This window comes from Bombina bombina, chromosome 6 (genome assembly GCF_027579735.1).
Source record: "Bombina bombina isolate aBomBom1 chromosome 6, aBomBom1.pri, whole genome shotgun sequence".
Taxonomy (NCBI): Eukaryota; Metazoa; Chordata; class Amphibia; order Anura; family Bombinatoridae; genus Bombina; species Bombina bombina.
The window spans coordinates 1105533554-1105559556 of record NC_069504.1 but is presented as its reverse complement, the minus strand read 5'-3'; the positions used below and the strand labels follow the sequence as shown (position 1 = coordinate 1105559556).

At 38.7% G+C, this 26003-nt stretch overlaps 1 protein-coding gene across 1 annotated transcript in view; it reads right to left on the bottom strand.

The window, feature by feature from the left end:
* PHF21B (PHD finger protein 21B) overlaps window positions 1-22547 on the bottom strand; it is a 292696-nt gene extending 270149 nt beyond the window's left edge. Inside the window, exon 1 of the mRNA XM_053719698.1 lies at window positions 22276-22547. Coding sequence (XP_053575673.1) covers window positions 22276-22329 — 54 coding nt within the window. The 5' untranslated portion in view covers window positions 22330-22547. The remainder of the gene's footprint in view (window positions 1-22275) is intronic.
* Window positions 22548-26003: the final 3456 nt, after the last annotated feature.

Genomic DNA, 26003 nt, shown 5'->3' with positions numbered 1-26003 from the left:
ATTACTTATGGGATATTAACTCCTCCCCAACAGGAAGTGCAAGAGGATTCACCCAGCAGAGCTGCTATATAGCTCCTCCCCTAACTGCCATTACCAGTCATTCTCTTGCACCCAACGAATAGATAGGATGTGTGAGAGGACTGTGGTGATTATACTTAGTTTCATACCTTCAATCAAAAGTTTGTTATTTTATAATAGCACCGGAGTGTGTTATTCCTTCTCTGGTAGAATTTGAAGAAGAATCTACCTGAGTTTTTCTATGATTTTAGCCGGAGTAGTTAAGATCATATTGCTGTTTCTCGGCCATCTGAGGAGAGGTAAACTTCAGATCAGGGGACAGCGGGCAGATTAATCTGCAAAGAGGTATGTAGCAGCTTATTATTTTCTGACAATGGAATTGATGAGAAAATTCTGCCATACCGATATAATGTAAACTCAGCCTTAAATGCAGTAGCAGCAACTGGTATCAGGCTGTCATGTATGTATATTTTACACTTCAGTATTCTGGGGAATGGCACTTCACTGGAATTATACTGTATGCATAAAACTTTAGCCTAATTTGCAGGGACTAGCAACAGGCTTTTTAATAACACTCAATTTATTAATGTTAAACGTTTTTTGATGGCATGTAAAATCGTTTAATTTTCTGAGGTACTGGGTGAAAAAATGTTTTGGGCACTATTTTTTTCCACTTGGCAGTCGTTTTATTTAATTTATGACAGTTTACTGATCTCTCTCACTGTTATGTGTGAGGGGGGGGGCCTTTTTTGGCGCTTTTGCTACACATCAAAAAATTCAGTCAGAGGTTTATTGTCTTCCCTGCATGATCCGGTTCATCTCTACAGAACTCAGGGGTCTTCAAAACTTGTTTTGAGGGAGGTAATCACTCACAGCAGAGCTGTGAGATTGTAGTTGACTGTGATAAAAAAACGTTTATTTCTGTATTTTTTTTTTTATTTTTTTTTTCTGCTATCAGGGTTAGTTATCCTTTGCTAATGGGAGCAATCCTTTGCTAAAATTGTGTTTTTTACAAAGATTTGATGCTATAACTTTTCAGTTTATTAATTTTCAACTGTCATAACTTTTTCTGTGCTTCTTATAGGCACAGTACGTTTTCATATTATAGTAAATTACTTGAAAAGTATTTCCAAGTTGCTAGTTTATTTGCTAGTGTGTTAAACATGTCTGATTCAGAGGAAGATATCTGTGCTATATGTGCTAAAGCCAAAGTGGAGCCCAATAGAAATTTATGTACTAACTGTATTGATGCTACCTTAAATAAAAGTCAATCTGTACAAATTGAACATATTTCACCAAACAACGAGGGGAGAGTTATGCCGACTAACTCGCCTCACGTGTCAGTACCTGCATCTCCCGCTCGGGAGGTGCGTGATATTGTAGCGCCGAGTACATCTGGGCGGCTATTACAAATCACATTACAGGATATGGCTACTGTTATGACTGAAGTTTTGGCTAAATTACCAGAACTAAGAGGTAAGCGTGATCACTCTGGGGTGAGAACAGAGTGCGCTGATAATATTAGGGCCATGTCAGACACTGTGTCACAATTTGCAGAACATGAGGACGGAGAGCTTCATTCTGCGGGTGACGGTTCTGATCCAAACAGACTGGATTCAGATATTTCAAATTTTAAATTTAAGCTGGAAAACCTCCGTGTATTACTAGGGGAGGTGTTAGCGGCTCTGAATGATTGTAACACAGTTGCAATACCAGAGAAAATGTGTAGGTTGGATAAATATTTTGCGGTACCGGCGAGTACTGACGTTTTTCCTATACCTAAGAGACTTACTGAAATTGTTACTAAGGAGTGGGATAGACCCGGTGTGCCGTTCTCACCCCCTCCGATATTTAGAAAGATGTTTCCAATAGACGCCACCACACGGGACTTATGGCAAACGGTCCCTAAGGTGGAGGGAGCAGTTTCTACTTTAGCTAAGCGTACCACTATCCCGGTGGAGGATAGCTGTGCCTTTTCAGATCCAATGGATAAAAAGTTAGAGGGTTACCTTAAGAAAATGTTTGTTCAAGGTTTTATATTGCAACCTCTTGCATGCATTGCGCCTGTCACGGCTGCAGCAGCATTTTGGTTTGAGTCTCTGGAAGAGACACTTGAATCAGCTCCATTAGATGAGATTACACACAAGCTTAAAGCCCTTAAGTTAGCTAACTCATTTATTTCAGATGCCGTAGTACATTTAACTAAACTTACGGCTAAGAATTCCGGATTCGCCATTCAGGCACGCAGAGCACTGTGGCTAAAATCCTGGTCAGCTGACGTTACTTCTAAATCTAAATTGCTTAATATACCTTTCAAAGGGCAGACCTTATTCGGGCCCGGGTTGAAAGAAATTATCGCTGACATTACAGGAGGTAAAGGCCATGCCCTGCCTCAAGACAGAGCCAAACCTAAGGCTAGACAGTCTAATTTTCGTTCCTTTAGTAATTTCAAAGCAGGAGCAGCATCAACTTCCTCTGCACCAAAACAGGAAGGAGCTGTTGCTCGCTACAGACAAGGCTGGAGACCTAACCAGTCCTGGAACAAGGGCAAGCAGGCCAGGAAACCTGCTGCTGCCCCTAAGACAGCATGAATCGAGGGCCCCCGATCCGGGAACGGATCTAGTGGGGGGCAGACTTTCTCTCTTCGCCCAGGCTTGGGCAAGAGATGTCCAGGATCCCTGGGCGCTAGAGATCATATCTCAGGGATACCTTCTAGACTTCAAATTCTCTCCCCCAAGAGGGAGATTTCATCTGTCAAGGTTGTCAACAAACCAAATAAAGAAAGAGGCGTTTCTACGCTGCGTACAAGATCTTTTATTAATGGGAGTGATCCATCCGGTTCCGCGGTCGGAACAAGGACAAGGGTTTTACTCAAATCTGTTTGTGGTTCCCAAAAAAGAGGGAACTTTCAGGCCAATCTTGGATTTAAAGATCCTAAACAAATTCCTAAGAGTTCCATCGTTCAAAATGGAAACTATTCGGACAATTTTACCCATGATCCAAAAGGGTCAGTACATGACCACAGTGGATTTAAAGGATGCTTACCTTCACATACCGATTCACAAAGATCATTACCGGTATCTAAGGTTTGCCTTTCTAGACAGGCATTACCAGTTTGTAGCTCTTCCATTCGGATTGGCTACGGCTCCGAGAATCTTCACAAAGGTTCTGGGTGCTCTTCTGGCGGTACTAAGACCGCGAGGAATTGCGGTAGCTCCGTACCTAGACGACATTCTGATACAAGCTTCAAGCTTTCAAACTGCCAAGTCTCATACAGAGTTAGTACTGGCATTTCTAAGGTCGCATGGATGGAAGGTGAACGAAAAGAAGAGTTCTCTCTTTCCACTCACAAGAGTTCCCTTCTTGGGGACTCTTATAGATTCTGTAGAAATGAAGATTTACCTGACAGAAGACAGGTTAACAAAGCTTCAAAATGCATGCCGTGTCCTTCATTCCATTCAACACCCGTCAGTAGCTCAATGCATGGAGGTGATCGGCTTAATGGTAGCAGCAATGGACATAGTACCCTTTGCACGCCTACATCTCAGACCGCTGCAATTGTGCATGCTAAGTCAGTGGAATGGGGATTACTCAGACTTGTCCCCTACTCTGAATCTGGATCAAGAGACCAGAAATTCTCTTCTATGGTGGCTTTCTCGGCCACATCTGTCCAGGGGGATGCCATTCAGCAGGCCGGACTGGACAATTGTAACAACAGACGCCAGCCTACTAGGTTGGGGCGCTGTCTGGAATTCTCTGAAGGCTCAGGGACAATGGAATCAGGAGGAGAGTCTCCTACCAATAAACATTCTGGAATTGAGAGCAGTTCTCAATGCCCTTCTGGCTTGGCCCCAGTTAACAACTCGGGGGTTCATCAGGTTTCAGTCGGACAACATCACGACTGTAGCTTACATCAACCATCAGGGAGGGACAAGAAGCTCCCTAGCAATGATGGAAGTATCAAAGATAATTCGCTGGGCAGAGTCTCACTCTTGCCACCTGTCAGCAATCCACATCCCGGGAGTGGAGAACTGGGAGGCGGATTTCTTAAGTCGTCAGACTTTTCATCCGGGGGAGTGGGAACTTCATCCGGAGGTCTTTGCCCAAATACTTCGTCGTTGGGGCAAACCAGAGATAGATCTCATGGCGTCTCGACAGAACGCCAAGCTTCCTCGTTACGGGTCCAGATCCAGGAGCGGTTCTGATAGATGCTTTGACAGCACCTTGGACCTTCGGGATGGCTTATGTGTTTCCACCCTTCCCGATGCTTCCTCGATTGATTGCCAGAATCAAACAGGAGAGAGCATCAGTGATTCTAATAGCGCCTGCATGGCCACGCAGGACTTGGTATGCAGATCTAGTGGACATGTCATCCTGTCCACCTTGGTCGCTACCTCTGAAACAGGACCTTCTGATCCAGGGTCCCTTCAAACATCAAAATCTAATTTCTCTGAAGCTGACTGCTTGGAAATTGAACGCTTGATTTTATCAAAACGTGGTTTTTCTGAGTCAGTTATTGATACCTTAATACAGGCTAGGAAGCCTGTTACCAGAAAGATTTACCATAAGATATGGCGCAAATACTTATATTGGTGCGAATCCAAGAGTTACTTATGGAGTAAGGATAGGATTCCGAGGATATTGTCTTTTCTACAAGAAGGTTTAGAAAAGGGTTTATCCGCTAGTTCCTTAAAGGGACAGATTTCAGCTCTGTCCATTCTTTTACACAAACGTCTGTCAGAAGTTCCGGACGTTCAAGCTTTTTGTCAGGCTTTAGCTAGGATCAAGCCTGTGTTTAAAACTGTTGCTCCACCATGGAGTTTGAACTTAGTTCTTAATGTTTTACAGGGGGTTCCGTTTGAACCCCTTCATTCCATTGATATCAAGTTGTTATCTTTGAAAGTTCTGTTTTTAATGGCGATTTCCTCGGCTCGAAGAGTCTCTGAGTTATCTGCCTTACATTGTGATTCTCCTTATCTGATTTTTCATTCAGACAAGGTAGTTCTGCGTACTAAACCTGGGTTCCTACCTAAGGTGGTCACTAACAGGAATATCAATCAAGAGATTGTGGTTCCATCTTTGTGTCCTAATCCTTCTTCGAAAAAGGAACGTCTGCTACACAATCTAGATGTAGTCCGTGCCCTGAAATTTTATCTACAGGCAACTAAGGATTTTCGACAAACGTCTTCCCTGTTTGTCGTTTATTCTGGTCAGAGGAGAGGTCAAAAAGCTTCGGCTACCTCTCTCTCCTTTTGGCTTCGTAGCATAATACGGTTAGCCTATGAGACTGCTGGACAGCAGCCTCCTGAAAGAATTACAGCACATTCTACTAGAGCTGTGGCTTCCACTTGGGCCTTTAAGAATGAGGCTTCTGTTGAACAGATTTGCAAGGCTGCAACTTGGTCTTCTCTTCATACTTTTTCCAAATTTGACACTTTTGCTTCTTCGGAGGCTGTTTTTGGGAGAAAGGTTCTTCAGGCAGTGGTTCCTTCCGTATAAAGAGCCTGCCTGTCCCTCCCGTCATCCGTGTACTTTAGCTTTGGTATTGGTATCCCATAAGTAATGGATGATCCGTGGACTGGATACACTTAACAAGAGAAAACATAATTTATGCTTACCTGATAAATTTATTTCTCTTGTAGTGTATCCAGTCCACGGCCCGCCCTGTCACTTTAAGGCAGGTAATTTTTCCATTAAACTACAGTCACCACTGCACCCTATGGTTTTCCTTTCTCTGCATGTTTTCGGTCGAATGACTGGTAATGGCAGTTAGGGGAGGAGCTATATAGCAGCTCTGCTGGGTGAATCCTCTTGCACTTCCTGTTGGGGAGGAGTTAATATCCCATAAGTAATGGATGATCCGTGGACTGGATACACTACAAGAGAAATAAATTTATCAGGCAAGCATAAATTATGTTTTTTTTTTTTTTTTACTTGGATTGTCTTTAGAAGGTAGACAAAACCTAATAGGTGTATATGATGTAATATATTGTAAAAGTAATTTTGTATTTTACCCTAAGCTGCAAGACTTCCACTGTTAAGAGCAAAAAGAATACAATCATTTTATTACCAGGTGCAGCTTCACGCTCTATTAAGCTTCCATCTTCCCTCTAGAGTGGCTCCAAGCAACTACAATCTAAAGATGACATTGGATGAAAGTGGTGTAGAAGGCAACAATTATGGATAAAACTTGCAAGCTCCAATAATTTTTCTCGATAGCTTTATCTAAGTTGTGTCATAATATATGAGAGTCAAAGAAAGCCAAATCAAGTGTTTGTAAAGCCACCTCTAAATAAAAATGGCCTTTAGTTTATACTTTATTAAGCTCTTGGGCTATTAGAATAAATACTACTAAATGTTTGGTTTCACAAATTTTGACATCTGGAAGGACCTATAGTTGCTCAAGCAGAGCACAATAAGTGACAAAACGAGTTGCTCCTAAAATAAAAGGGACATTGAACACTGAGATGGAAATATAAAATAAGTCATATTTATAAAAAACCTCTGCAATATAATTTCATTATTTATTTTGTCCCCTTTTCCTTTAATTCCATTATAAAATTGTGAGCTTTTCAGTACCTGTTAGAAATGGAAGTGCAGAGCACTGTTATGTTCCACACAGCCATTGACTGCACACACTAGTGACTTATTTATAACTGTCTCTAATTGGCCACAGCAGAGAAGGTTACCTAAGATACAACATGGCAACCCCCAATTGTTTTATAGACACTAAAACGGTCACTATTTAAACAGCTAATGAAACTTTTTTTTTTTTTTTTTTTTTTTTTTTAAACCATTTGCACGTTATTCTCAGACTAATTTTTTTTTTTTTTTTATGCATCATTCTATCTAGAATGTATTTAGTGTTTAATGTCCCTTTAATGGTGGTAAAACCCTCAAGTCAACAAAAATTTAATTCAAGAAGGTCTTATAATTCTACAATTGTTAACATAGTAACTACAACACTCAGAGAGGAGCTAACTAAACAATGTTTTACAAGACAGAAGAATTACCTATAATGGCTGCCGTTGGCTCCCACTAGCTCAAACAGAAAAACAAATAAACTAGACTTTTTAAAAGTATAACAGTTGGGCTAGTAAATTTCTCTCTTAGACTTGAATGCCTGTTCTCTGCTGGAGATCCTCAACATACCAAAGCCTACCAAAAGATATGGAACAGTAATCCTTTGGTAAAAAAAAAAATAACATATTAAAAAGGGATACTGAACCCAATTTTTTACTTTCAAAATTCAGATACAGCATGCAATTTTAATCAAATTTTTAATTTACTCCTATCATCAATTTTTCTTCCTTCTCTTGGTATCTTTATTTGAAAAGCAGGAATGTATACTGGGTTGCACTTGCTGATTGGTGGCTAAATGTAGCCACCAATCAACAAGAGCTACCCAAGGTACTGAACCAAAAATGGGCCGGCTTGAGAGCTTGAATTCCTACTTTTTCAAATAAAAATACCAAGAGAATGAAGAGAAATTAAATAAATAGGAGTAAATTAGAAGGTTGCTTAAAATTGCATTCTGTATCTAAGCCATGAAAGAAAATAAATTCGGTTTAGTATCCCTTTCAATCAAAACAATAAACAGATTGTGTAAAAACAGCAAACAATTTACTTATTTTCTTGCATAATGAACACTTGCACTGGACTCAGGGAGATGAGGTGACAGGTTTTAAATTTAAGTTGCATTCTGCCACTTCTGAGCATGAGCAAACCAGACTGTCTCTTTAGCATTATCTGAATATTAAACCAGCTCAAGTTATTGTAGAAGATTTATGACATCAAGCTAGATAAGCCTTCCTGTAGAGACCCCAGCATCCTTGTAGGGCTGTGGCAGGAAGTAAACACTGCACAAATTAAGATAAAAAATAAATAAATAGGTAAACTCCTTCTAAAATGATGAATACATAACCCACTGCTACACAGTTGCATGCAAAAAAGTTTAGGCACCCCTGACAATTTCCATGATTTTATTTATAAATAATTGGGTGTTTGGATCATCAATTTCTTTTTGATCTATCAAATAACTGAAGGACACAGTAATATTTCAATAGTGAAATGAGGTTTATTGGATTAACAGAAAATGTGCAATATGCATCAAAACGAAATTATACAGGTGCATAAATTTGGGCACCCCAACAGAAATATTGCATCAATATTTAGCAGAAATAACAGCCTCTAGACGCTTCCTATAGCCTGTAGTGAGTGTCTGGATTCTGGATGAAGATATTTTGGACCATTCCTCCTTGCAAAACATCTCCGAATTGAGATAAGAGGCTGCTCCTAGGTGTGTGTGTGTGTGTGTGTGTGTGTGTGTGTGTGTGTCAGAAAGAAAGCACATAGAAAGTCTGACACTCACTTGTCTGTCAAGAGACACACACCCTAAAGTCCAGAATACTGGACTTTTTTGTTAAATGCTGCATTTGTTATCTAGGTCTATTTTTTGACTCCTAGAAAAATCTAGCTGGTCTCAAAGTTTCAGATGTTTTTTCCACGGATTAATCCCCATTAGCCCATGAAATCCCCCTTTACCCATACTATATTTGCCCTATTTAAAAAAACTTCAAAATAACCAAAAAAAATTATATATATATATATATATATATATATATATATATATATATATATATATATATATATATATATATATATATATATATATATATATATATATATATATATATATATATATTTTTGGCCATACCTGTAAAAGTGTACTCCCCCATCAGCCAATAAGGTTAGATACTTAAAACAAAAATTTTGTTTCGGGATTCAGACAGAGCATGCATTTTTTTTTCAAGTTTACTTCTATTATCAAATTTGCTTAGTTCCTATGGTATTCTTTGTTAAAGAGATACCTAGGTAGGTGTCTAGAGCACTACACAGCATGAAATAGTGAGGCCATCTAGTGCTCTTGCAAAATTGGGGTGCCTATGTAACTGTCATGAGATTACATCCCTGCTTCTCAACAAAAGATACCAACATTTTATAGTATAAGTAAATTAGACAGTTTAAAATTGCATGCTCTCTGAATTAAAAGAGAAAAATGTTGGGTTTCATGTCCCTTTAAGTAACAGTTCTGCACACACAGCTATTTTATACTATTTCTTTAACAAGCAAAACATTTTCAAATGTTCAGTTGCTGATCTTTAGTTTTTATGGGTAAACTGCAGGAGTTTCCAATTTACATTATTCAGATAGAGCATACAATTTTTAGACACTTCTATATTTAAATTTACTTGGTATCCTTTGCTGAAAAAGAATATGTACATATCCTACACTACTAGGAACTAGGTGGCGATTGGGGGCTACAAACATAAGCCTCTTGTCATTGGCTCACCAGATGTGTTCATCTAGGTCCCAAATAGAGAATTGTTACTCTGGAGGTGACTAACAATCAGCTAGACTACGAGTTGTGCGTTTGGGTTTTAGCGCTGAAAAAATGGCCATTTCAGCGTTAAAACAGCACCATAGCCATTACAAGTCTTGTCGGTATAGCTGTACCGCATGCCTTTTAGTCTGTACTGCAACGTCAGTCCCGCACACGTTTTTTTCATGTGACTGCCATAGTGCTGCCATTACGAGTTTTGCGGTGAGGCTAAAAAGCTTGCGTTCCAGCCTATACTGACAAGATTCGTACCGCAATCTAAAAGCAGTAGTTATGAGTTTTATGCTACAAAACTAACATAAAACTTATAACTAAAGTGTTACAAAGTACACTAAACCCATAAACTACCTATTAACCCCTAAACCGAGGCCCTCCAGCATCGCAAAAACTGTATTAAAAGTTATTAACCCCTAATCTGCAGCTCCCAACATCACCGCCACTAAAAATAATTATTAACTCTATTCCGACGCTCCCCGACATCGTCACCACTATAATAAAGTTATTAACCCCTAAACTGCCGCCCTACCACATCACAAACACTATTTAAATATTATTAACCCCTAATCTGCCGTTCGCCCACATCGCCCCCACTGTACTAAAGTTATAAAGCCCTACACCGCCGCCACTATAATAAACCTATTAACCCCTAAACCGCAAGCCCCCACAACGAAATATACTAAAGTAAACTATTAACCCCTAAACCGAAAGCCCCCCACATTGCAATAAATTTAATTAAACGAGTAACCCCTAAACCTAACCCCCTCTAACTTTATATTAAAAATACAATTTCCCTAGCTTAAATTAAAACTTAGCTGTCAAATTAAAAGAACTATGTTTAAACAATTAAACTAATATAATTATTAAACTAAAATTAAACTAACTACCAATTAAATAAAACTACACCTTAAAAAAATCCTGATTTGAACAGCCAATAGGATTTTAGCAGCTCTAATTCCTATTGACTGATTCAAATTTTTCAGCCTATAGGAATGCAAGGGACGCCATTTTGAAACGGCTCCCTTGCATTGAACATTCAGTGTACGGCGGCGACCATATGAAGAAGATGCTCCGCGCCGGGTGTCTTCAGGATGGACCCGCTCTGCGCCACCTGGATCAAGATAGAAGATGCCGTCTGGATAAGGACTTTGCTGCCTGGATTAAGATAGAAGAGGCCGTCTGGATGAAGATCGTTCAAGCAGGACTTCAAAAACTGTAAGTGGATCGTCAGGGGTTAGGTTTTTTAATGTTTTTTTGGGGTGTTTTTTTTTTTTTTTTTTTTAAGATTAGGATTTGGGCAGCAAAAGAGCTAAACGCCCTTTTAAGGACAATGCGCATAAAAATGCCCTTTCAGGGCAATGGGTAGATTTGTTTTTTTTAGATAGTTTTTTTTTTATTATTTTGTGGGTTTGGGAGTTGGTAATGTTAGTGGGTCTTTGTAAAAAAACATTTCAGGTAAAAGAGCTGTTTAACTTAAGGCAATGCCCTACAAAAGACCCTTTTAAAGGGCTAATGGTAGTCTATTCTAGATTCGTTTTTTTATTTTTTTGGGGGGGTTTTGTTTGTTTTTTAAGGGTATTAGAATAGGAATAATTTTTATTGCTTTGGATAATTTTGTTTGTTATTTTTTGTAATGGTAGGTTTTAGTGTAAGGCATCTTAGGTTTATTTTTGATAATTTGTTTATTATTTTGTGTAATGTATTTTTTTCGTTTTGGGGTGGGTTTTTATTTTTAGATTAGTGCTTGGGCTGCAAAAGAGCTAAATGACCTTTTAAGGGAAATGCCCATACAAATGCCCTTTTCAGGGCAATGCATAGATTAGGTTTTACTTTATTGTTATTTTGTGGGTTTTGGGGGTGGGATTTTGTATACGGTTAGGGGGTGTTTGTTTTGTAGCAAAAGAGCCGTTAACTTTAGGGCAATGCCCTACAAAAGGCCCTTTTAAGGGCCCTTGGTAGTTTATCATAGATTAGGGTTTTTTTTATTTATTTTTTTATTTTTTTTAAGGGTATTAGAATAGGAATAATTTTTATTGCTTTGGATAATTTCGTTTGTTATTTTTTGTAATAGTAGGTTTTTTATTTTTTGTAATGTTAGGTTTTAGTGTAAGGAAGCTTATGTTTTATTTGACAGGTAAGTTTGTATTTATTTTAACTAGGTAGTTAGTAAATAGTTAATAACCATTTACTAACTAGTCTACCTAATTAAATTAAATACAAACTTACCTGTGAAATAAACCTAAGCTAGCTACAATATAAGTGTTATATTGTAGCTAACTTAGGTTTTATTTCACAGGCAAGTATGTATTTAGTTTTAAATAGGAATTATTTAGTTAATAATTGTAAGTTTAATTTAGCTATATTTTAATTATGCTAACGTTAGGGGGTGTTAAAGTTGGGTTAAGGTTAGGTTTAGGGTTACGTTAGGGTTCGGTTTAGGGGTAGTGATGTGGGAGGCCAGAGGTTTAGGGGTTAACAGATTTATTATAGTGTGAGCGATGTTTGGGTGCAGGGGCATAGGGGTTAAAGGGCCATTATACACTCATTTTTTCTTTGCATAAATGTTTTGTAGATCTATTTATAAAGCCCATAAAGTTTAGTTTTTTTTAAAAATGTATAATTTTGCTTATTTTTAAATAACATTGCTCTGATTTTCAGACTCCTAACCAAGCCCCAAAGTTTTATTTGAATACCGTCAGCTACCTTCTCCAGCTTGCTCCTGTTTGTGTAAAGGGTCTTTTCATATGCAAAAGAAGGGGGAGGGGGGGAGTTTTATTTCCCACTTGCAGTGGGCTTTCCAACTGCCTTTTCAACAGAGCTAAACTGAAAGCTTCTAAGTACGTTTTTAAACCATTTTATACTGGATTTTTATATCGGTATCTGTGCATCTTATTCTTTATAGTAGTGTCTATTACATGCAGTTATATGAAAATGAGTGTATACTGTCCCTTTAATAACTAATATAGTGGCGGTGATATCGGGAACTGCAGATTAGGGGTTAATAACATTATGTAGGTGCTGGAGATGTCGGTGGGGGGCAGATTAGGGGTGTTTAGACGTGGGGTTTATGTTAGGGTGTTAGGTTGAAACTAGGGATGCACCGATACTAGTATCAGTATCAATACTGAGCATTTGCATGAGTACTTGTGCAAAATGCTCCGATACTGTAATGCAGAGTAGGCACCTGCCCAAAATGGCAGGTGCCTACTCTGCATTGTTACAGCGCTGGGAGAGAGGCTATGAGGGAGGTAAGGAGGGACGCGACGAGAGGGAGCTTCTGCCCTTAGAGCACTTCCAGCACACTGCTCCCTTGCGCTCCTTGCAATGTAGGGTGCTGTGATTGCACTAGTTCGTAAACTCCCTGGTGCACATCAGCTCCAGCGCGGTTGCCCGGAGCACTGAGATAGCAGCGGGACAGATCTGAAGTTCTCACGTCTCCTAGAAAACAGTTCAAACACCCGCACCAGAAGGCAAAGGGGGTGGAGTCCACCTGTCTTGGCTGAGGTGGGAGGTATGGTATTATCGTGAGGTGATTTAGCATTGATGTGATTTTATCGTTTCTTTCACTACTCTACAGAGTACATTAAAAGTAAGGCTGTGATTTAAAACATGTGACACCATCATTCATTTTTATAGGAAGTGTAAGGCAAAAGTTTTTATTTGACTCTTCATTTTAATGAAGTAGTAAAACTACAAATAATTTTAGCTTTGTATATTTAATAAGCTGATAAACTTTTACTCCATTTATTAGTTTCCCCATAGCTTATTTTGTCAGCTAACAGTGTGACCAAAAGTTCTAATAAATAAGTTACTGAATCTGATTAGTACTTGACAAGTACTTATAAAAGGCTCAGCACAGTGAATTTAACCCCTTCTGCAACACTGTTAAATGCTGGGTTATTGGTAGGTTCCAAATAGATATGAGGTCTAGACTGTGCCCATGAAAATCTAAATGGGACAAAACTGCAAAAGAATGTCTGGGTATTAGAGAGAGACGTGCTGCATTCCTGCAGTCTTTCTATTAGATATTTTTTGTGTCCTGATGTCTGTGTGTAAGGTCGTATGAAGAATATCAATATGTCTTTATGTGTAGGGTGTGAGGTACCCCCAATGTCTGTGATTGCAAGAAGCTGAATGGTATCTGTGTTCACTACAATTCCAAGTAAGCCAGCCTGCACATGATGAGAGGAGGGAAGGGGAGATAGAGAGATAGAGAGATAGAGAGATAGAGAGAGATTGATTTGGGGGGAGGGAAGAGAGACAGCTATAGGGGGGAAAAGAGAGAGAGACAGCTATAGCGAGGGAGTAAAGTATCAGTAATTGGTATCGGCGAGTACTTGAAAAATAGTACCGGTACTCAGTCTTAAAAATATGGTATCGGTGCATCCCTAGTTTAAACGTTATTTTTTTTTCCCCCATAGACATCAATGGGGCTGCGTTACAGAGCTTTTCTTCCCGCGATCGCAGGCGTTAGACTTTTTTCTGATCCGCTCTCCCAATTTATGTCTATGGGGAAAGTGTGCACGAGCACGTCAAAACAGCACTTGAATTGTGTGTGGTATGGAGCTTAAAACCACCATATCGCATGCACAAGCCGGCTGTTGCAAAACTTGTAATGGCTGCGCTATAGAAGGTTAAATAACGCAACTTTTGTTGCGTTCGTTAATTTCCCTATAGCGCGCATAACTCGTAATCTAGGTGTATGTGTTTAAATCAATTTGTAGGAGTTAAACACATAATTATATGCAAACACTAGTGTAATAATAAATTAACAAATTATAGCATTTTCTTTTTTGCACTTCTATGTCCCTTAAAAAAACATATATACATATACAGTACACACACACACACATGCTATAAAAGAGCAATATTTCAACAAGATATCCATCAGTACTCTCACAAGAGTAGATATCTGGAAGGCAACATGATGCAGTGATGTGTTATTGTATAGACACAGAAACACAGGATCTCTCACAATTCTTTGCTTATTTCTGTCCTAACATTTTTTTCTCCAAAAATAACAATGTTTCTTGAAGATTGACATTTTTAAAATCAAAGTGCATTGGGGTGTCTATGTAATTAAAAACATCAGTATTTAGTTGTGGGGAAGGGCCACAAAAAAAATGCATTGAGGGGGTGCATTGTGACCGCTGAGCCTTCAGCTACACTGGTCTGGTCAGAGCTTAACAAATTTTTAAAAATCTAAGAGAAAGTTCATAAGATTTAGGAGCCAGAACATTTTGGCCATCCCTCTATTTTTAGAGTTTGAGACATTTGTTAAAAATCTATCTCTATAATCGATATATCTCTATATCGATAGATACATACACACAAAACAGGTGTACCTTGTTTTATTGCGCTTTGGGTTTTTTTCCAAATTGAAGGTTTGTGGCAACCTAGTGACAAGAAAGTCTATTGGTGCCATTTCTACAATATATATATATAAAAACGTCTACTGTACATTTGTGAAACAGATATAACAAACATGCTACATGTGTATTGCAGAGACAATAAAACAAAATGCAAAATTATGGGGGAAAACCCATTTCCTATAAACTGATATATGAAGTCATTGCTCCAAACTTTTTGGTTTATTCTATGTGTTATATCGCAACTCTTTCCATGGGTCCAAAAAGTAAATCTACCTCAATTTTATATAAACCTGTTAACCCTTGACCTGCACTTCAACTTAACATTTGTAACAGAATTTGTAGCAATGTTATACATTACAAACACTGCTACCATAGAGTCCTAAAGACATGATACAAATTTGAAAAGTAAATTGTACAGTTTTTTTGCATGCTGTATCTAAAACATGAAAGTTTAATTTTGTCCTTACCATCCTTTTAACATACCTTAAAAACAATGCATAAACATAAGATAGGTTTATAACAGGAAATGTCAAGTGAGTTTGTAGGATTATACAGCAATATTTAAAATGGACATTAAACACTTTGAGATAGTAATATAAAATGATAAACTGTATATATAAAAACTGTGCAATATACTTTATTTATTTTCTCCCCTTTTCCTGTAATTTCATTCTGAAATTGTGAGCTTTTCAGTTCCTGTTAGAGATGGAAGTGCAGAACACTGTTACAACATAGCAGCTAACATTGTTTTATAGACACTAAAACTTTACACTTATTTTGTCACCATTTAACTCTTTTCCTCCGTTAAGACGTTCCATGTCGTCCTAACTGTGCTGGACATTAACACCGTTAGGACAGCATGGGACGTCCTAGCTGTTTGGCTGTCCTGAAGCCATAGCAGTTTGGTAAATGGGATTGCGGTCTGGAGAGTGTGCCTAGCGTCACAGGCACCACCACCCCCCCCCCTCCCGACCCAATCCCATCATTGAAATCACACAATCAATTTTAATTTGTTTACATCAGAACTTAGTTCTGATGTAGACAATTTTAGCTGTTTAACCCTTTCCCACCTGGACTAAACTTAAAAAAAAAAAAAAATCTATCTACATGTTATTCTCAGACTAATCTTTTCTTTGAATGCATCATTCTATCTAGCATTTATTTAGTGTTTAATGTCCCTTTAAGGAAGGGTTTGAAAATCTTGTCTGAAAGCCTTTGCATCTAATATTCTAGTTTGGATCCTAACATTGTGGATTATTTTACATAAATGCTGCATTAAATTATTCCCTTTCTCAACAGAATTACATGGCTGTTGCCTCACTATTTATGACTGCCTACAGTCAAAACCCAACTCCTGATTTAGGGTTGACCTGATGCCCATTATATAAGTGAGTATAGCTACTGAACAAAAAAAAATGCAAGAAATCTGGTACTCTGACAGGCAATGATTGATGGGAAGAAAAAAACACAAAAACAAAAAAAAACACACAAACACAACATGGAAATGGTTTTACTGATTTTAAAACTATTCTGAACTTGAAATGCTGCAGCTTCTGGGTTATGTAGTTTCATTTGCAAAAATCCCATTAAAATGAATCCTTAAAACAGTAAAGCATGTACTTATTTAGTACATTTGGTTAATAACTAACTAAACTGAATTATACAACAGGTTAAGAATGACATCCTCAGCCACCCTGTCTTTAAAAGGGACAGTGTCCTGTAAAATGTTATCCTCTTTAAATGTGTTCCCAATGAACCATTTTAACTACTGGGTTACATTTCACAAATAGTTTATTTACCTTTGTTTTGTCATTTAAAATAGCTGCTTTTGCCAGTGGTATCCCCACCTATATTGAAAATTTTAATAATTAAGTACTTTTTATAGCACACTATGTAAACACAGCCATCAGAAGAAATAACAATCCCAGTGGGAGGTGGAAGAGAAGCTAAAATGTTCATTTTTTAATTGTTCTCTCTAAGTACTGGCCTTTGGCATACAGACAGATAACATAAGGAAGCTTTTGTGTGTACACAAAGTGATAACAAATTGTCTGATCGCCCTGCAAACTCAACCCATTTAATGGGATGTGGCTTCAAAGAGCAAAACCAGTCATTTAATTTACAGAAATAAACCTAAAGCAGGGCTCGACAAACCCAGGAGCCTGGGAGCCACTGGCTCCTAGAATTTTACCCCTTGCTTCTAACTTTTTGGGTTATTCTCCATATATCTATATACAAATCCAACTGCCTGGCTCCTAAATATTCTTCCTGGCTCCTAATTTTTTAACATATTTGTCAAGCACTGACCTAAAGGATTCTATTTCTTTTCATACATTTTATATTATGCAGCTGGTATAAGTAATTGGAAACACACTAAAGGAATATGAAATCCAAAATGGTTTTTTTCATTATTCAGAGCATGTTATTAAAAAAAAACACATAAATTTACTTATATTATCCTTTTTTCTTCCTTCTCTTGGTATCTTTTGTTGAAAAGCCCATTTCTGAAGCACTATATGGCAGCAGTTTTGCAACAATGTTTTCTATTTGCAAGAGCACTAGTTACTGCCATCTAGTGCTCCAGCTGCCTACCTAGGTATCTCTTTAAAACAGAGTATTATGGGAACAAGGCAAATTTGATAATAGATGTAAATTTGAAACTTTTTTAAAATGGTATTCTCTGTCTGAATCACAAAAAGAACATGTTTGGATTTCATATCCCTTTAAACGGGAAACCACTTTTACAGTACACTGTCCCTTTAAATGATTAGTTGCTGGGGGGAAAAAAAAAAAAAAAGGGGGGATTATGTGAAACACAATATAGGGCTCGATTTACCAAAGCCCTACGGCTGCAAGTTCTCACAAGAACTTGCTCGCCGTAATTTATCAAGCAGCGGTCACCAGACCGCCGCTTCCTTAACCTTTTCGCCACCTCTAAGGTGGCGAAATTCAATCTCTGCGGTCGAGTCCGACCGAGGAGATTGACAGCTCCTGCCCGAGCGTGATTGGCTGTGCGCGGACAGGGGGCGGGATTGCACGTGAGCGCAAAAGTGTGCAATAGTGATTGCCTGCGGGTAATTTCGCCACGCCACAGGCGAGCTAAGGCGTACCGGGGCGCATATACGTGCCCCTGTACGCCTCAGCTTTGATAAATCTAGCCCAAAGTCATTACAGTTTGCACTGCAAACAGCACAATGCATTTCAAGCCCTTCTGTGAGTAAAATGTGTAGGCTGTAGAAATGCACCAGATAAGGCCTTAACTCATCCATGACCAATATGGTACTGCTCCTAGATTTTTACTTCTGATATTCAACTTTTTTTTATTATCCCACCTATATCTGAACAACCAACCATTTTTTGCCTCATAAAAACGTATGGGTGGTCCTCAATTTTCTTGATTACTCGAAATGTAAAACCAGTGTATAATAATATTTCTGTTCTGAATGTGCTTTAGGTCCAACCCATTAGATTTTTCATATTGCACAATTAATAGTGCAAACATATTGCAATGCCTCCAGTATGAGTATCCCAGTGCAGTAATCAGCACTTATCGCATTCTGAACCAACAACAATTCTATGTCATAGAATTACAATACCGTTTTATAAGATAATTATTCCTTACAAGTTAAAAAATACATACTACATAAGACACCTTCCTAAATGGGGCTATAGGTCCCAGCATAACATTTTAGCAAGTTTGCCATAATAAAGCAATGCCATCAGCGTCTATGTTCACTGCTGAGAGTATATCTTTATGCATGTCCCCAGTGAAGATCTTAGTACATACAATGAAGGTCATTAGGGTGCACCAGTCAGCATCTTCATATGCTCCAAAATCATAACAAGAGGCCTAGAGGTTGTCCTGATTTGATTTTAATACAAACACTGATGGAAAATGTAATATTGACAAAGCTACTAAAAATATAAAAAACAGAGGCCATCTTGCCCTATTTAAAAGGTGATTTTATGTCCATTTAACAACACTATTATGTTAACATTTTTTTTTTTTCTTTAAATTGTGACACCATCATTCCTGTAATGTCAAAGTAAAGCTGGGTACAATTCTATTTTAAGTTAATTGGAATAAAAAGTTGCCTTGACAACACTCTAGGTTATATAGTAATACTGTATCTCTGTACAAGTCTATTATAGAGAGTAAACACATCTAAGTTATTTAGTCTTTCCTCCAAAAATATGCAGATATTTTTTTCCATTTACATTTTATGTAATGTAGAATTATATTAGCCCACTTTATGGATTGATTTTAAGGCTATCAATTGAAAAATTAAAAATATTTAACACTAGAAAAGAATTTCAAACCAATATGGTTTAAACAATAGTATTTTGTATAGTACTGTTTTCTTCTATTATTGATTCAAGTACCTAGTTTTCATGATTTTGCCACTATAGGTAGCAAGTACATGTAAACAGATTGGTTTTAGCAACTTCATAATCCAATAATACATATTTTTCGTGGAACACATTCTAATAAAGTTGGCTAAACATGGCTAAATAAATAGCATGTGTGTATTTTGCTCAGATACAGCAGATTTGCCAAGTACATATAATTTTACATATATTGTACTTATTTGAATTAAGTACATTTTAAATCAATTATGTTTTAAATACTGTCATTCTATGTAAATGCTCAAGATATTGACACATAGGGAGGGTCAAGAATACAATACTTTATTGCAGTATTTAAAATAAAAAAAAATGCAGACAACTTTCTTTTGCCTTAAACCATAAGACGAACAACCTTGTGTATCACACAATGGTAGATTACCTTACTTGAATAAAAGTATTTGATTTGATTCTATACAGTGATTAAACATCTTTGTGCTCTGTAGAGTAAGATATTGTATCCCCCTCCCCCTCAAAAACGGCATCAAAGCAATCAAAATGGTAATGTTCAGCATGAATGGGGACCCATCCCCCACCCTCAAACTCTGCAGACTTTTCTCCATGTTAGGAAGAAACCAACACCCCTTCCTCACAAAATGGAAGCTTCCACTACCAAAGCGAGAGCTCACAAACCCTCATTAAAACGAGAGCTAAGAAAGATGACTAAAAACAGCCAAAAGGACGCTCAAACTTTAGTACAAAGTACATATAAAGCCTCAAATTAATATATTTTGTCAAGCATGTGGATGTTTTCAAAGCACAAAAGGCTGAAGAGAAGCAGAGGCGCTGTTCCAAGTTTAGTGCTGAAAGCTGCATTCCGAAGGAAGCTCGATCGATTCAGTGAAGGGAGGAAAAAAAGCTACAGATTGGCCAGAAGGCTAAAATAGCACACAGCCGGGGGCTTGTCATACAGTGTAAGGGTGATTGTATTGTAAATTCAGTACAAAGACAAGGCTTGCAAAAAAGGGGTTTGGTTACCAGAGGAGAAAAGTAAAGCAGCATAATGAAGGAAGCTTGAATGGCATCTGTCCATGGTGCTGAAAGCTAACAATCACAGCCCTGCACTCTACATGATCCTGCAAGCTTTCCTACAGCAGATTATTAACTTTTACTTCTGGGACACAAACAGCTCACATTTATTAGTAATGAGTTTCAGTCCTCTCTGATAACCAAGTGGTTAAATCTTGAAGGTGGGGAAATAAACTCCTCACAAGAAAGATGATCAATTATAAACCTTACTGCAGTAATCTGGAAATGGGAGTGCACGCACCAATTGCTCAGTTTATAAAATGAATTCTGCATGAAGTATATAAAGTAGCCCAAATGAGTACAGATTAACACGTCACTAAAAACACATCAACTAACTCAAAATGGATGCCTGAGAGGTAGAAAAAAAAAAAAACAGCCTTTTTATGGTTATTTTATGAATGTGTTTCACCTTCCCAAGGTTGATAGGTTTCTTTTAGGCAAGCATAAACTGGTTGTCATTTATTTCTTCTATAAACAGTCTACTTTTTGTATGTGTTTTCAAAAGTATGGAGCTAAAATAAAAATAAACATTTCTATACATTATATATATATATACACACACACAATTATATATATATATATATATATGTGTGTAAGTCTGTAGTGCTATTTAGTGATAACTACAGCACATACTTATAATAAGATAAAGCATAAAAAAACAACTGGCATTTTTAAACAGCTTCTGTCACCTAAGTAAGGGAACATCTACAGCTGACTGCAACGACCCAAGATGATAAAGTTTTATTACGCCTACTCAACTGCACTACATTATAACTAAGAAAAAAAAAAAAATAACTTATGGGGGAATTTTTTTATTTTTTTTTTACCTGTGGATCTTGCTTCATCTGTGCAACTAGTTTCTAAGAGGAGATATTAATCTTCTAACTCTAAAAAATAACTATTTTTGGCAAAAGAAAATGAAATATATCGCACAAGAAAGTGTTTTAAGTTTGATGTAAATGGGGAGGAACAAAGAGGCAAGTAAACACACACATTGAGTGTGCAAGCAGTATCCCCCAAGCCAGCTCATAAATATTCAGGTCTCGTCCTAATCTCCACGCAGCAGCACCGCAATATTACTTCCAAATCCTTGTTGCTTGCTCCAGCAAAAGACAAGGGAGGGAGGGGGCGGAGAGAGGGGGGATAGAGAGAGAGAAGGGGGAGGCTGAGTGAGGAGGGAGAGAAAAAAAAAAAAAAAAAAGATGAGGTGGGGGTAGTGAAAAAAAAAAAACGAGAGGAGGGAGGCAGAGTAAGGAGAGGGGGGTGAAGTGGGGAAAATGATGCAAAACATGGAAGGAGAGGAAAGAGAAAGTGTAGTGTGTAGGGGAGGGTGAAGTAGGGGTGTTTTGCAAGAAGAAGGGAAAAAAATAAAACAGATATATTGAATGGAATGGGTGTTAACAGGAATATAAATAAACATGGAAAAAAAGAAAAGTATAGTTGTGAAAAAAACAACTATAGTAAAGTTTGGGTACAAGAAACAAATATGAGAATTAAATATTTAATTGATATGAAAGAAGATGATGATGTACTGAAGAGAGTTCGGCAAAGTAAGAGTATAGTGATGTAAAGTATAATAAAGTACAAGTATGTGCAGTATAGTGATGTGGCTAATACTGGGAAGTACAGTAGCTGGAGTAAGGGGGCATAGTGGAGTATGGTGAAGTGGCTGATTAGAGGTGTGTGGGTAAATAGCTGTAGAGGAAGAAGAAATGAAAACAAGATGAATAAGCTGGGGGGGAGGAGGGGGGCTGGATGAGGAGACAAAAGAGTTGAGCAGGTGGCACTGAAACATTAAGTAAAAAAATACTCCTAAAGTACTTTGCAGTGTGTCGTGCAATGCATGCTGGGAGTCCAACACCAACTGCCCCTCAGGGTAGCAGGGGGGGGGGCAATAGTACCAACTCGTTCTTTACATTAACCCCATCATATCACACTGTACGTTTTCCTCACTCGCTCCCCCAATTCATCTCTCCCCTTGTTAAGTTGTGTGTTTCTCTCCATCACTCGCACTTTTTTTTTTTTTCTTACAACTCTCCTCGCCTTGTTTATTACCTGGTGACATTGGATTTCCACTTTGATGGCCTCCTGCAAGCTCTGCAGCTCCATCCCCGCACCCGGGCTGCACTTTATTTAATTCCCTGCGACGACGTGAAGTTTTTTTTCAGCCTCTGAGAAGATTAGAATTGCCAGTGTTTACTCCACGTAGTTCTGCCTCAACTCCCCTAAAGAATAGCAAAACAAGTCACATAAATGTAGCGAGTAAATATCCTGTGAGGAATGAAATCCTGTCAAAAGCCTGAGGACAACTCCGTGCACACAGCAAGTTCTTGGCTCTTCGCTGAGGGGACAAGACTCATCACTCTCTTCTGCGCTTAACAAAACCCATTAAATCCAAGCCCCTCCACCGAAAACGGGCACCAATGTTGACTTCCGTTACTCCCAACCGATATCCGTTGTCTATTCCCAGTTAGTTTTCGCAGAGACTAAGAGTTTTTGGAGCTGTGTAAGAAGAACTACTTTTCTGACCGCAGTACAGCGCGGAGGAATATCACTTTGCTTCTTCGCGGGGAGGAAAAATAAAGTTGTGGTCCAGTCTCCGGCGCGCTCCTGTATGAGGGAATGCCCGGATGCGGCGAAAGGCGCATGCCCGTGGGTCTCGGGAGCGAGCCTGAGTCGTAGGCAAAATACACACATGGGTTATGTGTTCGCGCATTAGTGGGTGGCGTTGATAGCGGCCGAGGGGAGAGGTCTGTGCAATTGTGCATGCGCATTGCAAGATGCTGAGGGAAGGATGGGAGTCATGGGACAATAAAACAAAAGTAGAACTCGGCAAGTGTACGCTGAGTGTGCGTTAGTGATTGTTGCAAGGACAATAAAGTTATTTGTTTAAATATACGAAGGAAATAAACACTTATTGCAAATGTGCTGCAGACAAGATTCAGAATAATTGTTTAAGTGCCTTTCCCTTTAAAACTCATTTTGTTTTCACAATTAGCATGATTGTTTTGTCCGTGCACATCTATAGAGCATCTTATCTCGGTCGCTGCGGCCTGTTGATGAATATGTGCGCCGCGACACTAACACGCTCGTGCACAATGTGCGAACCCCTATGAATTTCAGCCTCAAAGCAATGGAAGCAGAACAATTACATTTTCAGTTTTATGTCCTTTTAAAAAAACATAAAACCCAAACAATGTATTTTATGATTCAAACAGATCATATAATATGAATCAACCGTCCAGCTTGCTTAGTTATCAATGTGCTTTTTTCTCTTGGTATCCTTTATTCAAGGATCAGCAATGCAGTACTGGGAGCTAGCTGATCACATCAGTAAGCCAATAGCAAGAGGCATATGTGTACAGCCACCTATCAGCAACTGCAAAGGATACCAAGATAAAGCAAATCAGATACTAGAAGTACATTGGAAAGTGTGAATCATGAGAGAATGTTTTGGGTTTCATGACCCTTTAAACTGCTTAGTACAACTACTGTAGTATGGTTACCATCAGTACAATGTTATTTAAAAATAAGCAAAACTACATTTTAAAACTGTATGGGCTATATATACAGATTATCTACAAAACATTGATGCAAAGAAAAATCGAAAAATCTAGTGTACAATGTCCCTTTAATATCACATCCTTTAGTGATGTCTCTGAATATTTGCAATAACATTTATCCTATGTCCTTTTCTGCTGCTCATGCTGAGGGTCTTTATACTGGAAGGGTCTTGCTCTGGATGGGGGTTAACCCTTGTGTCAAAGTCTCTGGGGTCTTGTGTTAGGGGGGCTTTTTAGTGGGGCATTGGAAGGACCTTATCTTGTTTAGGGGTCCTTTGAGATTGGGACTATCTTGCTGTAGTTGGAGTCCTTGGGGCATCTTGTGAGTGTCCATGGGTGGTCTTGTGCTGAGGGGTGACACTTGGTATCATTTTTAGTGGATGCAATGAATAGATGTTGCAAGGAAGTTAGCTAGGGTTCCTGAAGTTCTTGCATTTTGCAAGGTTTCCTAATTGGAAGTCCATGCGATGTAGGGTGGCATAGTGTATGGGTGGGTTCTAGAATTCCTTTGGGTGTGGGCCTCTGATTTTTTTGTATGTCTTTTAAATGGGGTGGAGCTGGTCCATACAAAGTTGCTGAAGTGAAGGACACGTGTGGAGGAGATGCATTGGGTGAAAGTCTTTACGGGGATCCCTTGTATAATGTTAAGGATATGGGCTATTGTTATTGTGCACTGAATGAGGTTCTTGAATCAGGGATCTTTAGGTAGGATTGAGCTCTATTGGGAATCTTGTGTTGGTTGTGGGAGGCAACAAAGGATTAATTAATGAGGCACATGGAGTGTCCTATCCTTGGTGAAGGTCCTTGTGTAAGGTGACATTGTTTAAGGAGTGATCACTGGGTGAGGTGGGGTACTTAGGGCTCTTACAGTTGGTGGGAGCTCCCTTGCATGGGTTGAGGCCCATTTGGAACATGACGAGGGGCCTTTGAATGGAATGACCACTGTGTGCAGTGAAGGTTCCAGAGGAGTGGAGGGAATCTGATAGTGTTAGGTGCCTAGCAATGGGATGACAGTGCTCACTGAGTAGACTAGAAAATCAAGGGAATGTCTTTCACTCTGAGAGCTTGTTATGAGTGTCAGTCACTGGAAGGTTGTCTGCTAAGTGACTATGGGGGGTAGTTATCAAGCCGTCAACCTCAAATATACTGGAATTCCGCAGCGTATTTGTGGCGAGGCTGATTCGCCTTAGTTATCAAAGGCTAGAGACCAGCAGGGTTTATTTTAAAGGTAAGTATTTAGTTTTAAATAGGATTAATTTAGTTAATAATAGAAATATTATTTAGATTTATTTAATTAATATTTAAGTTAGGGGGGTGTTAGGGTTAGTGTTAGACTTAGGTTTAGGGGTTAATAAATTTATTACAGTGGCGGCGGTGTAGTGGGGGGCAGGATAGGGGTTAATAAATTTAATATAGGTTGCGGCAGGGTCCGGGAGTGGCGGTTTAGGGGTTAAACTATTTATTTAGTTGTGGCAAGGTGCGGGATCAGCAGGATAGGGGTTAATAACTTTATTATAGAGGGTGGCGGTATAGGGGGGGCAGGATAGGGGTTACTAGGTATAATGTAGGTTGCGGCGGTGTCCGGGAGCAGCGGTTTACGGGTTAATACATTTATAAGAGTTGCGGCGGGGTCTAGGAGCGGCGGTTTAGGGGTTAGTAACTTTATTGAGTTGCCGGGGGCGCCGGTATAGGGGGTAGAACAGTGTAGTTAGTGTGGGTGTTTAGTGACAGGCTAGCAATAAAGCTGTCAAAAAGCCGAAGAGCAGCGAGATCGGATGAGTGATAACTCTCACAGTCCGCTGCTCATCGGCCCGTACTTGGTGCGCGGCTTTTTGACAGATTTATTGATAACTTAGGCGTTTTTTTTCTAGTCCGCGGCGGCGATGGTAGGCGAGCTTAGGCGGGCGTATTGGGTCGGCGAAGGCAGGAAAGTTGACACGTTGATAACTATCCCCCTATGACCGTTAGGGAAACATGGGATATCTTTACATAGACACAAAGTGATACTACATGTGCATAGTAAAATTGCTTATAATAATAATAATAATAAAAAATAGCTCAGGCAACTCATTTTGTATATTTTATATAACAAAGGTTATTTATTATTGAATATTTTTACTTAGACTATAAAGTATTGACCAGGGTCTTTATACTCTTATTTTCAGCTGCCCTATTCTGACTCTGTACATTACAACAAAAAAAAAGATGCTAAAAAAATCT